This window comes from Bos indicus x Bos taurus, chromosome 12 (assembly GCF_003369695.1).
Source record: "Bos indicus x Bos taurus breed Angus x Brahman F1 hybrid chromosome 12, Bos_hybrid_MaternalHap_v2.0, whole genome shotgun sequence".
NCBI classification, from domain to species: domain Eukaryota; kingdom Metazoa; phylum Chordata; class Mammalia; order Artiodactyla; family Bovidae; genus Bos; species Bos indicus x Bos taurus.
Window position 1 is genome coordinate 74,629,647 of NC_040087.1, and position 18,573 is coordinate 74,648,219.

Below are 18,573 nucleotides of genomic sequence, written 5' to 3' on the forward strand. Positions count from 1 at the left end.
TCAGTAATGGAAAGAGTTAGAAATCTTCTTTATCAGCCAAGTGTCTACTAACTATTCTTTAAATTCATCCACGTACTATTTTAATTTGTATAATTGAAAGATTAATAGAAACTATACAGATATATTTTATACACACAGAAATGTGATTACACATTTATATCTATGTAGCTTTAAAAGTAATTGTTTAAGGCCTGTTTATTATTTAATACCCAAATCCATCTAACTAATAATAGTTGCAACTGCCAAGTAAATACGATGCAGATGCCATACTGTGTACATTTACAAATGTTATCCTAGCTTTTACAACACTCCTATGAAGAAGTATTATTCCCTATTTTACAGATGAGGAAATATAGCCAACTTTTTTTTCAGTATGTTATGTTACTGGGGAGAAGGTAATGGCAACCCACTCCAGTACTCTTGCCTGGAAAAATCCCACGGACAAAGGAGCCTGGTAGGCTGCAGTCCACGGGGTCGCTATGAGTCGGACACGACTGAGTGACTTCACTTTCCCTTTTCACTTTCATGTATTGGAGAAGAAATGGCAACCCACTCCAGTGTTCTTGCCTGGAGAATCCCAGGGACGGGGGAGCCTGGTGGGCTGCCATCTATGCGGTCACACAGAGTCGGACACGACTGAAGTGACTTAGCAGCAGCAGCAGCTATTAATAAAATACAAACATCTGTAAATAATATCATCACCTTAAACCTGTGTACAGTTACAGATGATAATACTTCCATTTACATCATCCAAACTGACTCTCATAATAAGTCGTGATACAGAAAGCCCATATGCTTACAACTACCAGGATAGGTAATTAAGGTTCTTTTGGAGTCCTGCAGCAACTTTTAAAAAATTACAAATTGTTCATTTGGGAGAATCTTATTTGCATTCAGCACCTAATGAACCAGAAATGACAGACAAGACCAAATTCTACCACAGCTGACAGGAGCTTCCACAGAAGTTTCATAAGCCTCATTTCCCCAGTCTCCTCCCATTTTTAGGACAGGCCCATCCATGTGGGAGCCCAGGAAACGAAGAGCAGCAACCAGAGAGGATTCTGAGGCTCTCTTTTGCCTCCTGTAGATTTATAAACAAGACTGATGGCCAGTCAGCACGGTGCCTTCTCACAAACTTCAAATATCCTAAACTACCTAGACGTCAGGTCGCAGGTGACAGAAACTTGCAGCTTTCCATTTTTCCTACCTCACTGTCTTTTACAGGGAGTTGTAAATGCCCTAAGCAACTATGCCTCCAGAATTTAATAGGGGTCTGGAGAATTCCAGACTGTACAGTCCATGGGGTTGCAGAGTCAGACACAACTGAGCGACTTTCACTTTCACTTTCAATAAGCTAAGACAAAGGCATCAAGAGCTGGCCGTTTTCCCAGTTAACTAGCCCAAAGCAATGCCAACCCATTGGGAGTAAGACTCAAAAAGTTTTCTGCTCCTCCATTTCATTCCCAATTATACTTTAATGTTAAAACTTTTGTGATTAGTAATGTCATACCTTATCAACCATTATTATTCCTTTTTATAGATGAGACATTGAGCTTTAAAGACATTAAGTGCTCACTGAACTTCACATGACTAATAAGAGACTAAAGACTCAAACCGGTTCAACTCAAGTTCAAGGTTCTTTACCTTAAACCATCTAATCTCCTTGGGAAATAAATCTCTATTCTTGTGGACTGCCTTTATACAATATCTGAGCTATTTTCTTATGGGGAGATAATACGCAAAAAACAAACTGCATTATCTCCATGGGAAACTGGTTCCCAGTGCAGTAAATTCCTAGAAAGCCGAGCATTACAAACTCTTCTAAGGTGACAGGCAGTCCTGCTGCTAAGAGGACAGTAGGTCTTGCAATCTATCCACCTAGTAGGTGTTCTGGACGCCAAAACTGGTCTCAACTGTTCTGTTACCTACTCCAAGGTTATAGGCATTGCTCCCATTTGGGAATCTCCTTATTCATTACCCTTAAAAATCTCCTCCTTCTCTTTTGATTAGATACTTACAATATTAAAAGAAAGATGGGCTGTCCGTCCATATTCTAGCAGTTGATGTCACCACTAATACTAACTTGTGTTGTTTCTAGACTGAAATAATTTTATGCTTTTTTGCCTCATCAAGCTTCCTATTTTGACAAATCTGTAGACTTAGGTTGTGGTTTAGTTGCTCAGTCATGTCCAACTCTTTGCAACCCCATGGACTGTAGCCCACCAGGCTCCTCTATCCATGGGATTCTCTAGGCAAGAATACTGGAGTGGGTTGCCACTTCCTTCTCCAGGGGATCTTCCTGACCCAGGGATCAAACCCGCATCTCCTGCATCTCCTGCACGGGTAGGTGGATTCTTTATCACTGAGCCACTAAGGGAGCTCTAGGCTTAGGTTGGATTTTCTATTATTTGAGATATTTGAGATAAATATATGTAATCTACAGAGTCATTGCCTATAAACACACATACTACAGCAGGTGTTAGATCAGGCCATACTCTGAGCAAGCCTGTAGGCAATTCACTTACTTCATAGGTAAGCTAGTCATTAAAGGTAATTGTTGTAGTATGTAATTCCCCAAATCCTAATAAACCTTGGGTGGGGTTATTAAGCCTCCTCAGAATCCAGACATGTCCAATGCAAAAAACAAAAATCAAAACCTACCCCAAATTAATGTACACAATGGTTTGTCTTTGAAGAAATAACGTGTTGTAAGAATGACAAATTGTCACACCTAAGAAACATCAATTCTACAAAGCTAGGTTGGCAATCTTCTTATGGACAACACCATCACAGTCAGAGATAAAACTCTCTAAGGGAGTTTTCTCCATGAATCAGTCAGAATTCTTTAAAAATATTTTGGCCAGCAATCACAGTTTCATGTGGATCCCTGGCAGCTCAGTTGATAAAAGAATCCGACTGCAAAGTGGGACACCTGGCTTGGGAAGATCCCCTGGAAGAGGGCATGGCAACCCCTCCAGTATTCTTGTCTGGCAGGCTACAGTCCATGAGGTCACAGAGTCAGGCACAACTGAGCACACCTAAGCACAGCACCCAAGCCTTGGCCCACAGATTCTGGACACAGTGGTCTAGACTCTAAATGTACAGCCGAGGTTTATCATTCACTCAAAAGCAAATGTTGCAAGACTTTCAAAGACTAGAACCTCAACAGAATAGTCAACGGGAAATTAAATCCCCTAAATAAATACTATGAGCAGCGAGAAATGTAGTCATCTCTATGTACTCGATGTGGAACCTTCTCTCTACAAATGTGTCTTCTTGAGACAGAAATGAATCGTTATTTTCTTCATTGTCACCTTTAGCCCAATGCATTGGACACAGTAGGAACTCATCAGAAGTGCCCTTTGATTGGAACATTCCTACTCCCTCAGCCTTTGGCACCTCCAATGAAGGCAGATTGGGGGTATTATCCATGCATTGAGTGAAGCGAAAGGGTTATTTGCTCAGTCCTGTCCCACTCTTTGCGGCCTGTCCGTGGAATTCTCCATGCAAGAATACTGGAGACAGGGTAGCCATTCCCTTCTCCAGGGGATCTTCCTGACTCAGGAATAGAACCTGCACCTCCTGCATCGCAGGCAGATTCTCCACAGTCTGAGTCACCAGGAAGCCCAGGATCTATGGATTAGTGAACTTCAAACTGAAACCAGGTCTCTGAGCTCCTAAGGACTGGTGTGAACCAAACACTTATTGAAAGATCACTACAAGCCAGTCTTTCTTTAGGAAAGGGAATGGGGGTCTTAATTTACCGCAGTCATTGAAAGAATGGCATCACGGATTCAATGGACAAGAGTTTGAGTAAACTCCGGGAGTTGGTGGACAGGGGAAGCCTGGCGTGCTGCAGTCCTTGGGGTCGCAGAGAGTCAGACACGACTGAGCGACTGAACTGAACTGATTGAAAGAAATGTGACCCCCAAACAAGGAAATCAAAGGAATAGTCTAGGATCCTGGGGTGAGAAGAGGGGGAGGAAAGTGTGCTACGTGGCTATCTCAGGACGACAACGGGCTAGGAGAGGAGGGTAGGCCTGGCGGCAGGGCCCGGGGCTGAGTAACCCCTCTTCCGGGCAAGCCCAGGGCGTGAGTCACCGGTGAGCCTGGCGGGAGGAAGGGGTGGCCTGAGTCACAGCCCCGGGGAAGATCAGGTCTGACTGACGGAGGGATCTGTGGAGCTGGGGGTAGAATGGAAGTAGGAGGTGGATTTTGAAACCCACTCCCTCCCTCTGGGGCAGGGGCGGCGGAGGGAGTGAGGGGGATCTAAGCCAGGGTCCCAGGGGCTGGGGGCGCCGCTGGGGTAGCAGGGAGGGGCTGGCGGACAACAAGGGGAGGAGACCCGCCCGCCTGCGGCGCCGAAATCTCCCGCGCTCTGGAGTTGGCCCCTCCTCCCCAGCCCGGTCTCACGCCCCCTCGCAGCCCGGCAGGCTGGCCCACCGGCTCCTCCCGCTTTCCCCGCGACACAGCCGCGACCACAGCTGGGCCGCAAGGCCCCGCCCCCGCCCCGCCCCGCGCCCAGCCAGGCGGCCGGCCGCGCTGCCAGTGACGGCGCTGCAGGGTGCGTGGCCAATCGGCACGGCCCCCGAGGAGGCGGCCTCGGCTCCGCCCCTCCACCGGCGTCCAGGGCCAATGGGGCGCTGGCGCCGGCGGCCGCGGCGGGGGTGAGGGGTCACGAGGCCCCGCCCCGTCCTCCCCTTTCCCCTTTGCCCCGCCCTTTCTGGCCCGCTCCGCCCCCCCGCCCCCCTCCTCAGTCCCGCGCCGAGGCTGGTGCCGGTCCCCGCGCAGGGCCCGCCCCCGCCCCTCCCGCCGGCCCGCCAGCGCGCCTCACGGCTCCTGTCTCCCCTCCCTCCTTCTCTCTCTCTCTCACGCCTAGCGCAATGGCGGCGGCCGCGGCGGAGCAGCAACAGTTCTACCTGCTCCTGGGAAACCTGCTCAGCCCCGACAATGTGGTCCGGAAACAGGCAGAGGTAACCAAGCGCGCCGCCCCCCGACTCTCGGCGCCCCGGGTCGGCGCGCCGACCCTGCCCCCCGACGCCGCCCGCCCGGGCCTCGGTCGGTCAGCCGCGGCGGCGCAGGCCAGGCCGGGCCGGGCCGGGCCGGGCCGGGCGGGCGGCGGCCGCGCAGCCCACGTGTGAGGCGGCCCGCGGCTCCCTGCGGTGTCCCCGGGCCCTTCCGGCCCTTGCAGCCGCGGCGCCCGGCGCCAGTTACCTCCCCGCCGCCGCTCGCACACACGTGCGGCCGCTGCTGACACGCTGCCCCCGCCCAGATGGGGAAGCCGGGCGGCGGGGAGGGATGTGGGGTGTGGGGCGGGCCCCTCGGCTCCCCTCGCCCCTTTCCCGCTTTTCTCCGGCTGGGAGCCTCCCCCGCCCTTCCAGCTGTGGTCTCCACCCTGCCCAAGCCCTTTGGTCCCCCCCCAAAACCCTGGCTGCTCCCTGAACCATCACCCCTGCTTTTCTTCTCCTGCCCCTCAACTCTTAACACCACCGTCCGTCCCTCCCTTCCCCGACCCCTCCTACTGAATAGTGTGCCTCGTCTTCTTTCCACCTATTTCCATCTCGTCCTCTTTCTCAGTCTAGTCTCTAATATCAGAAGCCGGATTTCCATTCCTCTCCCGCCTCCCCCCCACCCCCGCCCCCACACACAAGTTTTTGCGAAGTTGCCTTTAGGATTTCTTTCCAAGCAGCTTGCACCTTACTTTGCTCATCCTTCAGATAAATTTTCTTTGGTCTCTAGAGACTAATGGGATATCCTTGGACTTCCGTTGTCTATCTGGGCTAGTGCCACATGTTTAAGGCTTTTTTAAATTTCACCCAATCTAACCTGAATTTCTCTTTTTTTTAACCACCTTATTGGCTCCTGACCGCCAAAATGTGGAGCTGTGGATAAAGTTTCAAGAGACAGTATTTGAAATGTATCTGCAAGTTCATTTATCAGGTAGCGGTAAGGCACACTTGGTTCTGTAGAAGACTGTTGTTCGAGTGTGTTGAGATGCGATTTGAGACACGTCAAGGGAAGGGCAGAAACTTTCCAGTTTCTGTTTAGTGCATTATCAGATCCTATCCTCAGACTTGATTACATATGGAATTTTTTGTCACCACGTGATTGAAGATTTTTATAAGATTCAGTGAAGGAAGACAAAGATTCAATGAGGGATGTTCAGCCAGATATTCTTACAGAGCAAACATTTATTTTTACATAGCTAATGAAATCCTTTTCAGGACTCACGAGATTTTATAGTTGTTTTTAAAATCACAGCATCATTCCTACTTTAAATAGAGGATCTGCTGGTTACACTTAGTGGTTTTATGATCTGTGAGGTCAATACTTTGAAAGTTCAGTGCTGTGTGAAAAGCATTTTAAACTGTGATTAACTTTGTCCTAGTGACTGTCGATTCATTTATTATACACGTAATACATACTCAGGGTAAAAAATTCAAATTGCAAATAGTTTTTTATCCCATTCCCCAAAAGTAACCACTTTTAAGTGGTTATGCATCTTCCTTGCAAAATATTACATGTATATATATATACATTTATTTTTACACGAATGGGTTTATAATATGCATCCTGTTGCCCAACTTGGAATTTTTTATTCAGTGTATTTCACATTGCCCTATTAGAGGGTTTTGTTTTGCTTTTTAAAGCAGCTATGGATGCCTTTACTCAACCAGCCTCCTATGAATGAACGTTGAAGTTTCTAGTGTCCTGCTGGTAAAAACAGTGCTGTACATAGGAGTACGTGTATACTGTATTTTCAGACTTTTGGCAGGTTTGTTTGTATAATACTTAAAAGTTGTCTTTTCCTTAGAAGAGATATGCATTTGTTGGTTGCATCACTTTGCACTGATACCAGTGGGATGTGATGAGCCTGTAAAAACGTTTTAATGCTGTCTGCTAACTCTAGAGGTAATTTTTCACCAAAATAAGTTCTTAATCCCAACCCATAATAGAAATTTCCATGTGTTGCAAAGCAAAACAGCATTGTAATTAGTAAGCTAGTTTAATTCTCCCTCTTCCCTCCAGTTGCTTAAGTCTCTATTGTCAAGCCTAGTGGGGAATCTCTCTTCTATTGAACTAAATACCAATGTCTGGTTCAGCTTGAATTCCAATTGGTGCCTGTTGTAAATCTTTTATCTCTCCCATCACTTTGGGGATAGTTAGCAGCATTCAGCACATTTTCTCATCAAGAACAATTGAAAATAAGTACTTTTACGCTCTGAGTCTCTTTATTCTTAGTGAAAACATTCAGATACTATATTTTTCCTTTCATTGTCTATGCTGGGACTATGTTAACATGTAAAGTAAGTACTATAATACACAATTTTCTTAATTTGACAGAAAAGGTAAATGTTTGAGAGGAAGCTCCCTGGCACCATGTAATATAGCACTAAACTCGTCTGTAGATAGAGCTCCTTAGGAAAGCAAAATATTTGAAACAGAAATGGCTGCATGAAATGATACCTTAATACCACCTTCTTCTCTTTTTTGCCTTACAAAGTGAACCTTTTATAACTAATCAAACTAAATAAAATTGAATATTACAGTTTGTTGTAACCTGGAAGCCATTGGGCTTCCCTGGTGGTTCAGCAGGTAGAGAATCCACCTGCAGTGCAGGAGACACGGGAGACACCAGTTTGATCCCTGGGTGGGGAAGATCCCCTGGATTAAGAAATGGCAACCCACTCCAGTATTGTAGCCTGAAAAATTCCATGGACAGAGGAGCCTGGCAAGCTATAATCCATGGGGTCACAAAGAGCGAAGCGACTGAGCGCACACACACACCACAACAAATAACAGAATTTTTTCTTAACTAAAGAATTGGCAAGGGCTCAGTAAGTATTTGTGTAATTTACTCAGTCAAAATAAAAATACTTAGTTGACACATAAATACCAAACTGTTGACTAAGGTGACTTGTTTTGACTCCAGATATGAAGTCAAGTACATTTAAAAACTTATTGTTATATATTGTTGAAATCATTGAATGGTTTCAGAACTTTTAAAAAGATAAAGCTTTTTACATTGTACAAAGCATTTGGTAGGCTTTATTTCTATTAAATCTTAAAGGATTTTTCTCTTTAGCTTTACAAAAAAATGTTTCTGGTATTTGAAGAAATGATTTAAATGCCTCTAAGTCCCAAAATTCAGTAATTAACAGAATAAGTTGAATGTCCATGGCATTCATGAGTGGACATTCTTCTATGACATAAGCTTGAGTATTTCACTAATCATATATGCATGGATTTTATATTCTCAGTTGTTTCCAGTGACTTATATTCTTCATTGATTCTAGTACACTTGATTGATGAGATTTGAAGGAGGGCAACGTTTTAAAAATTTTACCTGAACCAGAGTGTTCGTTAGATAAAAGTTGTTTGTCCTGTCTTTACATTTCCACATACAAAGTAAGTGAAAGTGTTAGTTGCTCAGTTGTGTCTGACTCTTTAGGACCCCATGGACTGTAGCCCACCAGTCTCATCTGTTCATGGGATTTCCCAGGCAAGAATACTGGAGTGGGTTGCCATTTCCTTCTCCAGGGGATCTTCCTGACCCAGGTATTGAACCCAGGTCTCCCACATTGTAGGTAGATTCTTTACCATCTGAGTCCACCAGGGAAGCCCATATACAACGTAGGCTTGCCATAAATATGTATGGAATGAGTAAGATGAGTGCATATTAGCATTTCTCCTTTGGGAGGATTAGATGAGGTCTGCTTTACATTGTGTGATTGTTTTTGATGGTATCAAATGGAATTGCACTATGATTACAGTGACACTGCTCACATTTCATTGAACCTGCCTGGACTAGTGCTAGGAATATTCTTAGAAAAATTGTATTTGCTGTTCTCTAACCTGCTCGGTGCTGAGAATACAACCAAAAAGTGATACCGTTTCTGTCTTTGTGGAACTCCGTCTACTTAGGCTAAGAAAAAGTTATTCTTTTGACTTGAGGGCTGTGTTCTTGGCTGCCAAACTATCCTGACAATGTTGTGGTATAAATGTAATAATACTAGATCTGGATTGCCACACTGAAACATATCAAATGGGGAGACCCCTCTTGCAGGAGTCAGGGGTCACACTAAACTCTCATCTAGTTGACTTTTAATTTGTTTGGAATAGAGTTTAATAAGTTTTCTGAGCGTGGTATCTTAGTGAAGAATATTTTTTCCCCAGAACTTGATTTGGACCACTGAAAACTTAAATGTTTATAGCATCTACAGGGCAACAGGGGCTAAGCTAGTACAAGGAACAAAAAGACATTTTTATTGTACTGTTAGAGAGTTTGTTTAAATGAAAATACCTTTACATGAATTACCTCATTTCTGGATAAATTCAGACCCTCTTCTCTCCTCAGCTGTGAATGCTTTTGGTCACAGTTTTCAGCAGTGTTATGTTCCTATACGTTTATGTACTAGAGAGGAACTTGAGGTCATCAGAAGATTTTGTATTGTCTTTTCCTCAAAAATGTGTTCTTCCCCAAATTCAGATATTAAGAAGTTTGAAAACTAAATAGCACTGGTTGTTTAGGACAGTCAGGCTCCAGAGGTGAAACCCAGAGAGAGCATTCAGTGTTGGGGAGGTTCGGGGTATGGTTAGCCTCGGAAGACCAGAGTTCTTTGCACTATTTATTGGCTGTGATATTGAGCCAGTTGTTTAACTTCTGAGCCTTTATTTCCTTATCTGTCAATATCCCAGGGTACCACAGAGCACTAGACAAATGGGAGATGTGGATTCAAAGAAGTCCAGTTTTCCTTTCCCTGTCTTCATCACTTCTGACTAGAAAGAAAATAGGTAAATTATAGGGCACAGTAGCTGTTAAAGTGCAGGCCAGCTCTTTGAATTTAGCCTGCTGAGATATTAATGTGTTATCTACATGTTATACCCTTAAAGTGGATAGATGAGAATAGAATGTTTACTAAGAGACTTCTTGGGGAAAACAATTCCAAGTGTACTTAAAAGAATGATTTCTTTCCCACATTATTTGCATGCACATGAATCTATTTGTTGTTCAGTCTCTAAGTCATGTCCAACGCTATGCAGCCCGGTGAATTGCAGCCCGCCAGGCTTCTCTGTCCATGGGGATTTCCCAGGCAAGAATACTGGAGTGGGTTGCCATTTCCTTCTCTAGGGGATCTTTCCAACCCAGGGATTGAACCCACATCTCCCACGTTAGCAGGTGGATTCTTCACCACTGAGCCACCTGGGAGGTCCATGTGAATCTATACCTCTCTTCAGTTTACTTTCGTAGGCATCATATACTTAGGTCTTATATTTTGATCCACTCTTAACAATCTGCCTTTTAATTGGTGTCAGGTTTTGTTTTGTTTTTTAACTGTTTTAACAGTTCGCTCTCATTATTTATGTGATTAATTGAAAAGGGAAGAAGTGTCCTGAGTTACAAAACCTAGATTTCTAGATCTATTAAAGTGATATCAAAGAAATGATACTAAGTTTTCTGGCCAACTTTCTCCTGACCTTTTATGTATGTATATAAAATGATTTCAGTATAATCCTTGCTTGAAAGAAAATGTAGCATAGAGAATTTGAATACTTGCCCTTTCTCTGACTTGCTTCATCTGAGGTTGTTTCTCTGGTGGTTATAAGTGGTAATTTGAACCAGTTCTACATCATCTAATCAAAACAATGTTGACAAAATAAGCAGTTTTCCATGATGGAGAAGGATATTGAGTGAGCACTTAACTGGCAGCATGATAGCCCAAGTCACATTGATCAAGGTTTTGGTTCTCTTAGGCCTTGAGTTTTTGTTTTGTTTTTTCCTTTTAATTAATTTATTTATTTTAATTGGAGGCTAGTTACTTTACAGTATTGTAGTGGTTTTTGCCATACATTGACATGAATCAGCCATGGCTGTACATGTGTCCCCTATCTGAACCCCCCTCCCAGGCCTTGAGTTTTATTAATCAGAGGAGCCCTAAGATCCTGTACATCAGAAAAATCTATTTAAGAAGGGTGGAAAGGATCTTAATTAAGTCACTTATTTGATATTTTCCCTTTCCTGGCCTGTCCAAAGTATGTTCTGTCACAGGAGAAAACTTCCACCAGACCTAGATTGGTAGACTCATCATGCATGAATCTTCCCTGCTCTTCTTGTCATTTCCTGTCACTGGTGTACTTGTGAAGTTTTCTAACATGATATTCTAATCTTTAATGTTTTTCATGTAGGAAACCTATGAGAATATCCCAGGCCAGTCGAAGATCACATTCCTTTTACAAGCCATCAGAAACACAGCAGCTGCTGAGGAGGTACTTCTTTAATACCTGAGAAATATGCCTTTTTTTTTTTTACAAACAAGTTGGGTATCAGATGGTGGTCAGAGTGAGTAATGCGAACTGTTGTTTACTGTGTAGACGTTACCAGAACTCTGAACTTAATTCGTTGTGAAAAGCTACTTGGAATGATAATTTTTTAAAATACTCTGTTTTAAGAGTGAGAATTTCTTTTTTTCCATGTAAGATGGTGTATCTCGAATGTTTTCGAATTAATGGTTCTTAAATAATTACATACAAATTATTAAATTTAAGTGATTTTTTTAATAGTTATAAAAATTTTTCTTCCTAGGAACAGTTCATTCTAAAGGAGGAAATTGAGTTCAGTGTTCTAATGTGTTGCCAAATGAAAAAATACTTTATGCTTAAGCTATCTCTGGATGGTGAAGAATTTGTGCTACAGATGCGTAAGAACAAGGACACACTTTGTTAGAATCCTTTAAAAATGATGATTTTTAGCAAATTACCTAGCTTCTGTACTAAATTCAAATGTATAGTTTGTTACTGCTCTTCTATTCGTTTAACAGCCAACTTTGTCTTCTCAAAAGTAATATCCTTGTGTATAATGAATGTTCATTGAATAGCCTCCCTCATGGAAAAGGCATCAAAATACCCAAGTCTAGAAAACTTACTCCAAGTAAAAAACATTGCATTAGAATTTTGTAAAGTGATACTTTATTGCTAGCAGTCACATTAGATGTAAAATGCTTCTATTAACACATGATGGAAATGAAGTCACACTCATCTTCTTATAGTGTTACACCTGCCTTCTAGTAGGTCAGTTTAAGCTGGCAATTTAGTGCTTTCCAGTACCACTTAGGAAACACTATAAATGTGCCTCAGTTTTTTAAAACAGGTGATAAAAGACACTTCTTCACCTTTGTAACATACTATTTTTCTTTAATTTAAAATGTCAAATGTGAGGAAATGTCAAATGTGAGGAACAAACATAGAAGTAACTTAAATCCCTAAAATAGTTGGCTGTTTTAATTCTTGAAGATCGATGCAGGTTAGCTATGAAACGTTTTCAAGCCAAGAATAATGTGAAAATTATTGAATTTTATCTTTAAAATCCTATTTTGAACCCTCTTTAGATCTTACTTTGATTTATGAACTAGCCTCAGAACCTCCATAAGTCAGTGTATGTGTGAGAAGAATTGCACTAATTTTAACCATTGTTTAACCTGTCTTGAGGGGCTTCCCTGGTAGCTCGGATGGTAAAGAATCTGCCTGCAGTGCAGGAGATGCGGGTTCAATCCCTGGGTTGGGAATATCCCCTGGCGAAGGGAATGGCTACCCACTCCAGTATTCTTGCCTGGACAATCCCCATGGACAGAGAAGCCTGGGGGGCTACAGTCCATGGGGTTGCAAAGAGTTGGACATGACTTAGCAACTAAGCACTGCGTAGCAACCTCTCTGAATCCTTTGTAGAGCATAAATTAAATTTTTCTCTCTGCCAGAAATGATTCCAAGTAAGATTCAGATAATGGAAAAAGTGGAAATTTTTATTTTTATGGCTTTTTGTTGTCACAATATCAAAATAGTTACAGTGATCCATGAGTACTTGCAGTCCAGAAAAAAAGAACATGAAAAATTCAGTTTAATATTTTCAGTGGTTTATTGACTTGATAAAATTTTAAAATGGCATTTGTTTCAGCTTTCTTTTAATAATCTGAAGGACTATTATGTAGGAAATGCCGAATTTAAATACATTTTACAGATACGAAAATGGGTTAGTAATACACTTGCTGAGATTAGTTAGTACTTTTTAGGTGTGCGGAACTTGTAATATTTGCATGAATGAAATATAAAGACAAATGGATTTGATAGCATTTTATGTAAGAGGCTAATGAAAGGGTAATAATATAGTAAGATAGGCCAGGCTGGGAGCATAAGATTAAATAGGAAAGGTACTTTATATACTGGAATGAGAGCCAGATAGAGACATAAGAAAAGACTTATTACAGGGTTTTTGACTTACATAAGATTTGCTTTTCTCCAAAGAGAATATTAAAAATACAAATTAAAGACAGGTTCATCATTACCAGGATTCAAGGTGTAATACGCTCAGGGCTTTTCCTCAGCTATAAACAAATAGCCTTTGTATGGCATTTTCTGTACAAAAGACTAATGTGATTAGAAAGATTTTTATATTTTTTATGTATTTTACCTTTTTTTAAACAAAATGCTTTTGAAATGAACTGTAAAAATAGAATAGTGAAATATATCAATGGCAGAGTGAATGTAGTTTGTTGGAAATTTTTTCTCCAGTAAGACACCAGGTCATTAACAATGTTATCTATTTATAGGCTAGACAAATGGCTGCCGTTCTCCTAAGACGTCTTTTGTCCTCTGCATTTGATGAAGTCTATCCAACTCTTCCCACTGATGTTCAGACTGCCATCAAGAGTGAGCTACTGATGATTATTCAAATGGAAACACAGTCTAGCATGAGGAAAAAAATTTGTGATATTGCTGCTGAACTGGCCAGGAATTTAATAGGTGTGTATGCAAATACAGTTATCATTATGTTACGGAAGAAAGTGAGTACATATTTCTTTTTTTGTTTCAGTGGAATCTTAGAGGACGAATCACAAGTACTTGAGTATCATTTATTCTGTTCAAAATGAAAGTGATTGTGGATTTTGCGTTTAAAACCAAACATTACAGATGTTGTGAAATGCAGATATAATTCTTACCTCTTAATCTTCAAAACCATTTCTCTGTAGAGAAATAATTTTCTAGTTTACTTTACAATTGTCAGTTTTATCTTCCCCATAATCTGTAGTTTTGAAAGTATAGTCTAACTTACAAACCTGGCAATAGAAGTAGAAATCATGGACTCTAGGAGATTTTGTGCTGTTATATTTGTGTTTATAAATTAAGCACGTGTGCTTACTATACTACTATAGTTTGTTATTCAGTACCACAAAATATTTTTAGAAATTAAGTTAAAACATTTGAAAATGCATTTTATCAGCAGCCAGATCTTTTTTTGGTCACACTTAAAACAGTAGTAGTATAATTGGATATGCTGTTACTTTTTTTTTTTTTGACAGAATCATCATAAACTCTGTTCACTTAGGTGGTATTTTTTAAAGGTTGAAAAGAATAATTCACTAAGATAAGGCTAACTTGGAAAATATTTTTAGTTGTGCTTAGTGAATTATGACATGACTTTTTAAATCTCCTTTCCTGGTGGCTCAGTGGTAAAGAATCCGCCTGCAATGCAGGAGATGCAGATTTGATCCCTGGGTCAGATCAGAAAGATCCCCTAGAGAAGGAAATGGTAACCCAGTCCAGTATTCTTACTTGGGAAATTCCGTGGGCATAGCAGCCTGGCAGGCTGCAGTACATAGGGTCACAAAGGAGTCAGACGCCTAAGCAGCTAAACCGCCGCCACTAGTAATGCGTATGTTCAACTTACTGATACAGCCAGTTCTTGAAAATTAATAGGAAATGTGTTAAGTTTTTAAGTAAGTTCTAAACCCACAGAAACTTGAATTTTTAAGTAACTTGGGAAGTTCTATTTTCAAATTTCTTGCAGATGAAATTTTTATAGGTTACATCACTCCTAACTCAAAATCACTTAATAATGGAAAAAGTGCTCTCTCCATAAATTTTTCTGTTATCCCACTTCTCCTTTCAGAGAAGTTCAGCAAATATGGGGGCGATTTTTAAAAAAGAAAAAATGCATAACATGTCTATATTCTCTGTAACTCCTAAGTTCTTTGTGACAGTAAAACCAACAGGTCTTAACTGGTTCAGTAGATTTTTGTGGTTCATTTTTATCGCAAGGTATCACAAAAATCTGTGTTTTGAAATCTGTTTAAAATGTCAACACATTGATAACATCCTGTAGCACTTAAAACTGCAAAGCGTGAACAGTGCTCTGGGATTCCCATTCTGCAGTTTGTAAGCAATAAGTATTTTGGTTTCAAGACTTGTTATCAGATACTTACTTTGCCTACTTTTTAGCCTCTTTAATAGCAATAATATGTGTGAAGGATTCAACTAGTCACATAGTCAAAGTGTGCTTTCTTTTCTCCAAATCCCCCTCCTGAGAAATAACCACCACTAATACCTGTGCTTCTGTAACCCAGATTTACACAATTGTTTTTTACTAGATTATAATGCCATTTTATGATAGAAGGACTTGGTTTCATTAAAATTTTTGTAAAAACAGAGCAAGTGACACTTTCTATAGCCACATATTTTGAATGAGGCTTCTGAAATGAATTCACCGTCAATATTTTGAAGTTTAATTTACACACCTTATGCCTGGATTTCTTTACTTTTAGATGAGGATGGCAACAACCAGTGGCCTGAAGGTTTGAAGTTCCTTTTTGACTCCGTCAGCTCTCAAAACATGGGACTGCGGGAAGCTGCCCTTCATATTTTCTGGTATATACATTGGGCTGATAAGCTTGGAAAATTTAATGTTATAAGTGCCCGAAGTGCATTTTAATTGATTGTTTTACTCTAGTTTAACGTTTTAGCCTTAAAGAATGCCTCTAGATAACCTTTGTACTTCTGTTGGAAGCAAAATTGGAAAGAACAAAGCTTTTCATTTGATATTATGAATCTTTTTGTTATATGAGGAGTCTCTGCAGTTTTTATTCCTTTCCTTTGTCCTTTATGATTCTGAAAAAATTTCTGGGACAGTTTGTTCTTCAAGAGATTAACAGTACCAACTGTAACTTTTAGAAAGCCATTCTAATATTAGCATCTGAAAGAAAAGAAAGAAAATTGTGAACCCCCACTGTCTTGGTCTGTGACCAAGCTTTATAAAAATGTATTTTAATTATCTCATTTATAAGCAAATGATCTAAGTTTAGAATTAAATGATTGTCTGCATTTAAAAAGTGTGGCCTAGTGTACAGTTCTGCATTTAAAATAATAATATATAATTGAATTTGTAACTTAGCAAGATCTCTCTTTTTTTTTTTAATGAGATCTACCTTGAACCTCTAAAGAAGGGTAGATATGACACCATTTTCTACTTTAGTTGTCAAATGTATCTTGTTTCTATCAAAGGTCCAAACTGGAGAATTAAGTAAAGGTATTCAGTGTAATTATTTACCAGATTTAAAATAGAGCAGAATGTGGACTGCCTGGATACCAGGGCTGGAAGCAGCTTGTGAGCATGGTTAGTATAGTTACCCCTGAACCCCGGTGCTTGCTCTTGTCCCGTCCTGTACTCCGGATCAGCTTCCTGCTGAGACAGGGCAGTAAGGGTAAAGCAGAGACCTGGGCAGGTGTGCTCCTGACTCCCCTCTTCTCCCAGTCTGATCTCCTCTGCTGCATTGTTTCTGTTCACCCAAGCCCAGAGAAGAATTGCTTGGAGGTCGGGTAGGTGATGTTCAGCCTTAGGGATTAATGTAAACTATTGAGTCATGTAAATAAACATAGAATTAGATGTTCTAGCTGACAACTTACTAAGATATAACATAGTTTTCAGAGGATGTTTTCTATCGTATTTTCAGGAACTTCCCAGGAATTTTTGGGAATCAGCAGCAACACTATTTAGACGTCATCAAACGGATGTTAGTTCAGTGCATGCAAGATCAGGAACATCCATCGGTGAGTAATTTCCATTCCATTAATATTAACACATAATTTAATACAGCATCTAACTTGTGAAAGAATCTGTGTGTTTGGAGATTGTCTTGGCTCTTATACTTGAAAATATAAATACTAGTGTTACTGATAAAGACAATTTCATCTTGTGGAAGGAAACTTGAATTTGCACGTCTTTCAAAAATGTCTCATGTTTGGCATTTGTCCTGTCTTCATTTCAGATCCGAACATTATCTGCTAGAGCTACCGCTGCGTTTATACTTGCCAACGAGCATAATGTTGCTCTGTTCAAGCATTTTGCAGACTTGTTACCCGGTTTCTTACAGGTAAGAAAATAGGTGATAATTATATCCTTAACTAGTTTTCTGTTGCTTAAATTCTCATCAGAGTTCTGTATTGCATTCATTTATTCATTAAATATGTATTGCCTGCTGTGTGCCAACTAAGGATACAGCAGTGAACAAAACATGCACGTTTCTTAATATTTTTTGCCTTTGATATACCTTGGGTCTCTTCGTTTCAAATTTTTTCTTTAAGGCAAATGATAATAAGCAACATATGCTGATTATTGAGTATATAATCACAGTAGGTTATTTCTATTAGAACAACCAAATAACCTATGAAATGCTCATTTTACAGAAGGAAAAGCTAAGGAGGGGATAAGAAACTTGCCCAAGGTCACAGTGTTGAGTGGTGCATGGTGGAGTTGTGCATAGTTGAAACCCAGATTGGACCATAGTCTTTACTGTTAAATACAGGGCTTGTGACAGTTTATATCACAAAGTAATTTTACAGTTAAACATTACTGGAAGCCAAGGATAAATTATTATTTTAAGGACATCTGCCCCAATGAGAAAGTAAAATGAACTTGGGGAAGTTAGAGTAATTGGTCTCAACCTTGTCAGACTTCAAACCTCCTTTTATAACAAGTATTTTATAATTTTCCATATTCCCTCTTAAAATGAAATGAATTTGTGTGCATACAGCTTATGTACGCATATAAGTTTTTAAAATATCAATGTATGGTTGTAAGTGGATACAAAGGAAAAAGAGAAAGTAATGTCTAGTAAAATGATATGCTTTTCCACATATAAATGCTAGGGCCTGACCCAACACAGACATAGGAGACTAGGTGATTTCTACACGGTCTATACGAATGCAATAGCTAAAAATGTGGACTGATAGATATTATTGGCAATTTGAACACCATGATTTGTGTTACTCTTGGTGTTTTGAACTGGTGATTTCCAGAAAAGGTACGGTTCCAGATGAAACAAAATACGGGTTCCTTCTTTATTTGTACAGTATCTGCATTTTAGGGAAGAAATATATCATAGTACATTAAAACAGGCAAAAAAGAATTTGTGAGTTAGGGTCTAGGTTGAGACCATTATAAATGAGTTTTTTAATGTATATGTTTGACATAATCATGTAAAGATGCATAATACGGTCAAATGAATTCCTCATAAGCGTTAGTGTCACGGGTGTGGGACATCTAGTACCCCAGCCTTTCCATGTCCTCAATCTTGTGACAAACAAAGAAACACCCCTGAGAGAGATAGTGCCCTATTGAGGGCCAGATTAGAGAGGGTTTAGGGAAACTGAAATGGCAACCCACTCCAGTATTCTTGCCTGGAGAATCCCAGGGATGGCGGAGCCTGGTAGGCTGCAGTCCATGGGGTCGCTAAGAGTCAGACACGA

General features: G+C 40.6%; 1 protein-coding gene across 1 annotated transcript in view; it reads left to right on the plus strand.

Annotated features, from left to right (window-relative positions):
- Positions 1-4,737: 4,737 nt before the first annotated feature.
- IPO5 (importin 5) overlaps positions 4,738-18,573 on the plus strand; it is a 40,556-nt gene continuing 26,720 nt past the window's right edge. The window contains exons 1-6 of the mRNA XM_027557855.1: positions 4,738-4,973; positions 11,188-11,268; positions 13,602-13,794; positions 15,594-15,696; positions 16,779-16,875; positions 17,094-17,198. Coding sequence (XP_027413656.1) covers positions 4,884-4,973; positions 11,188-11,268; positions 13,602-13,794; positions 15,594-15,696; positions 16,779-16,875; positions 17,094-17,198 — 669 coding nt within the window. The 5' untranslated portion in view covers positions 4,738-4,883. The remainder of the gene's footprint in view (positions 4,974-11,187; positions 11,269-13,601; positions 13,795-15,593; positions 15,697-16,778; positions 16,876-17,093; positions 17,199-18,573) is intronic.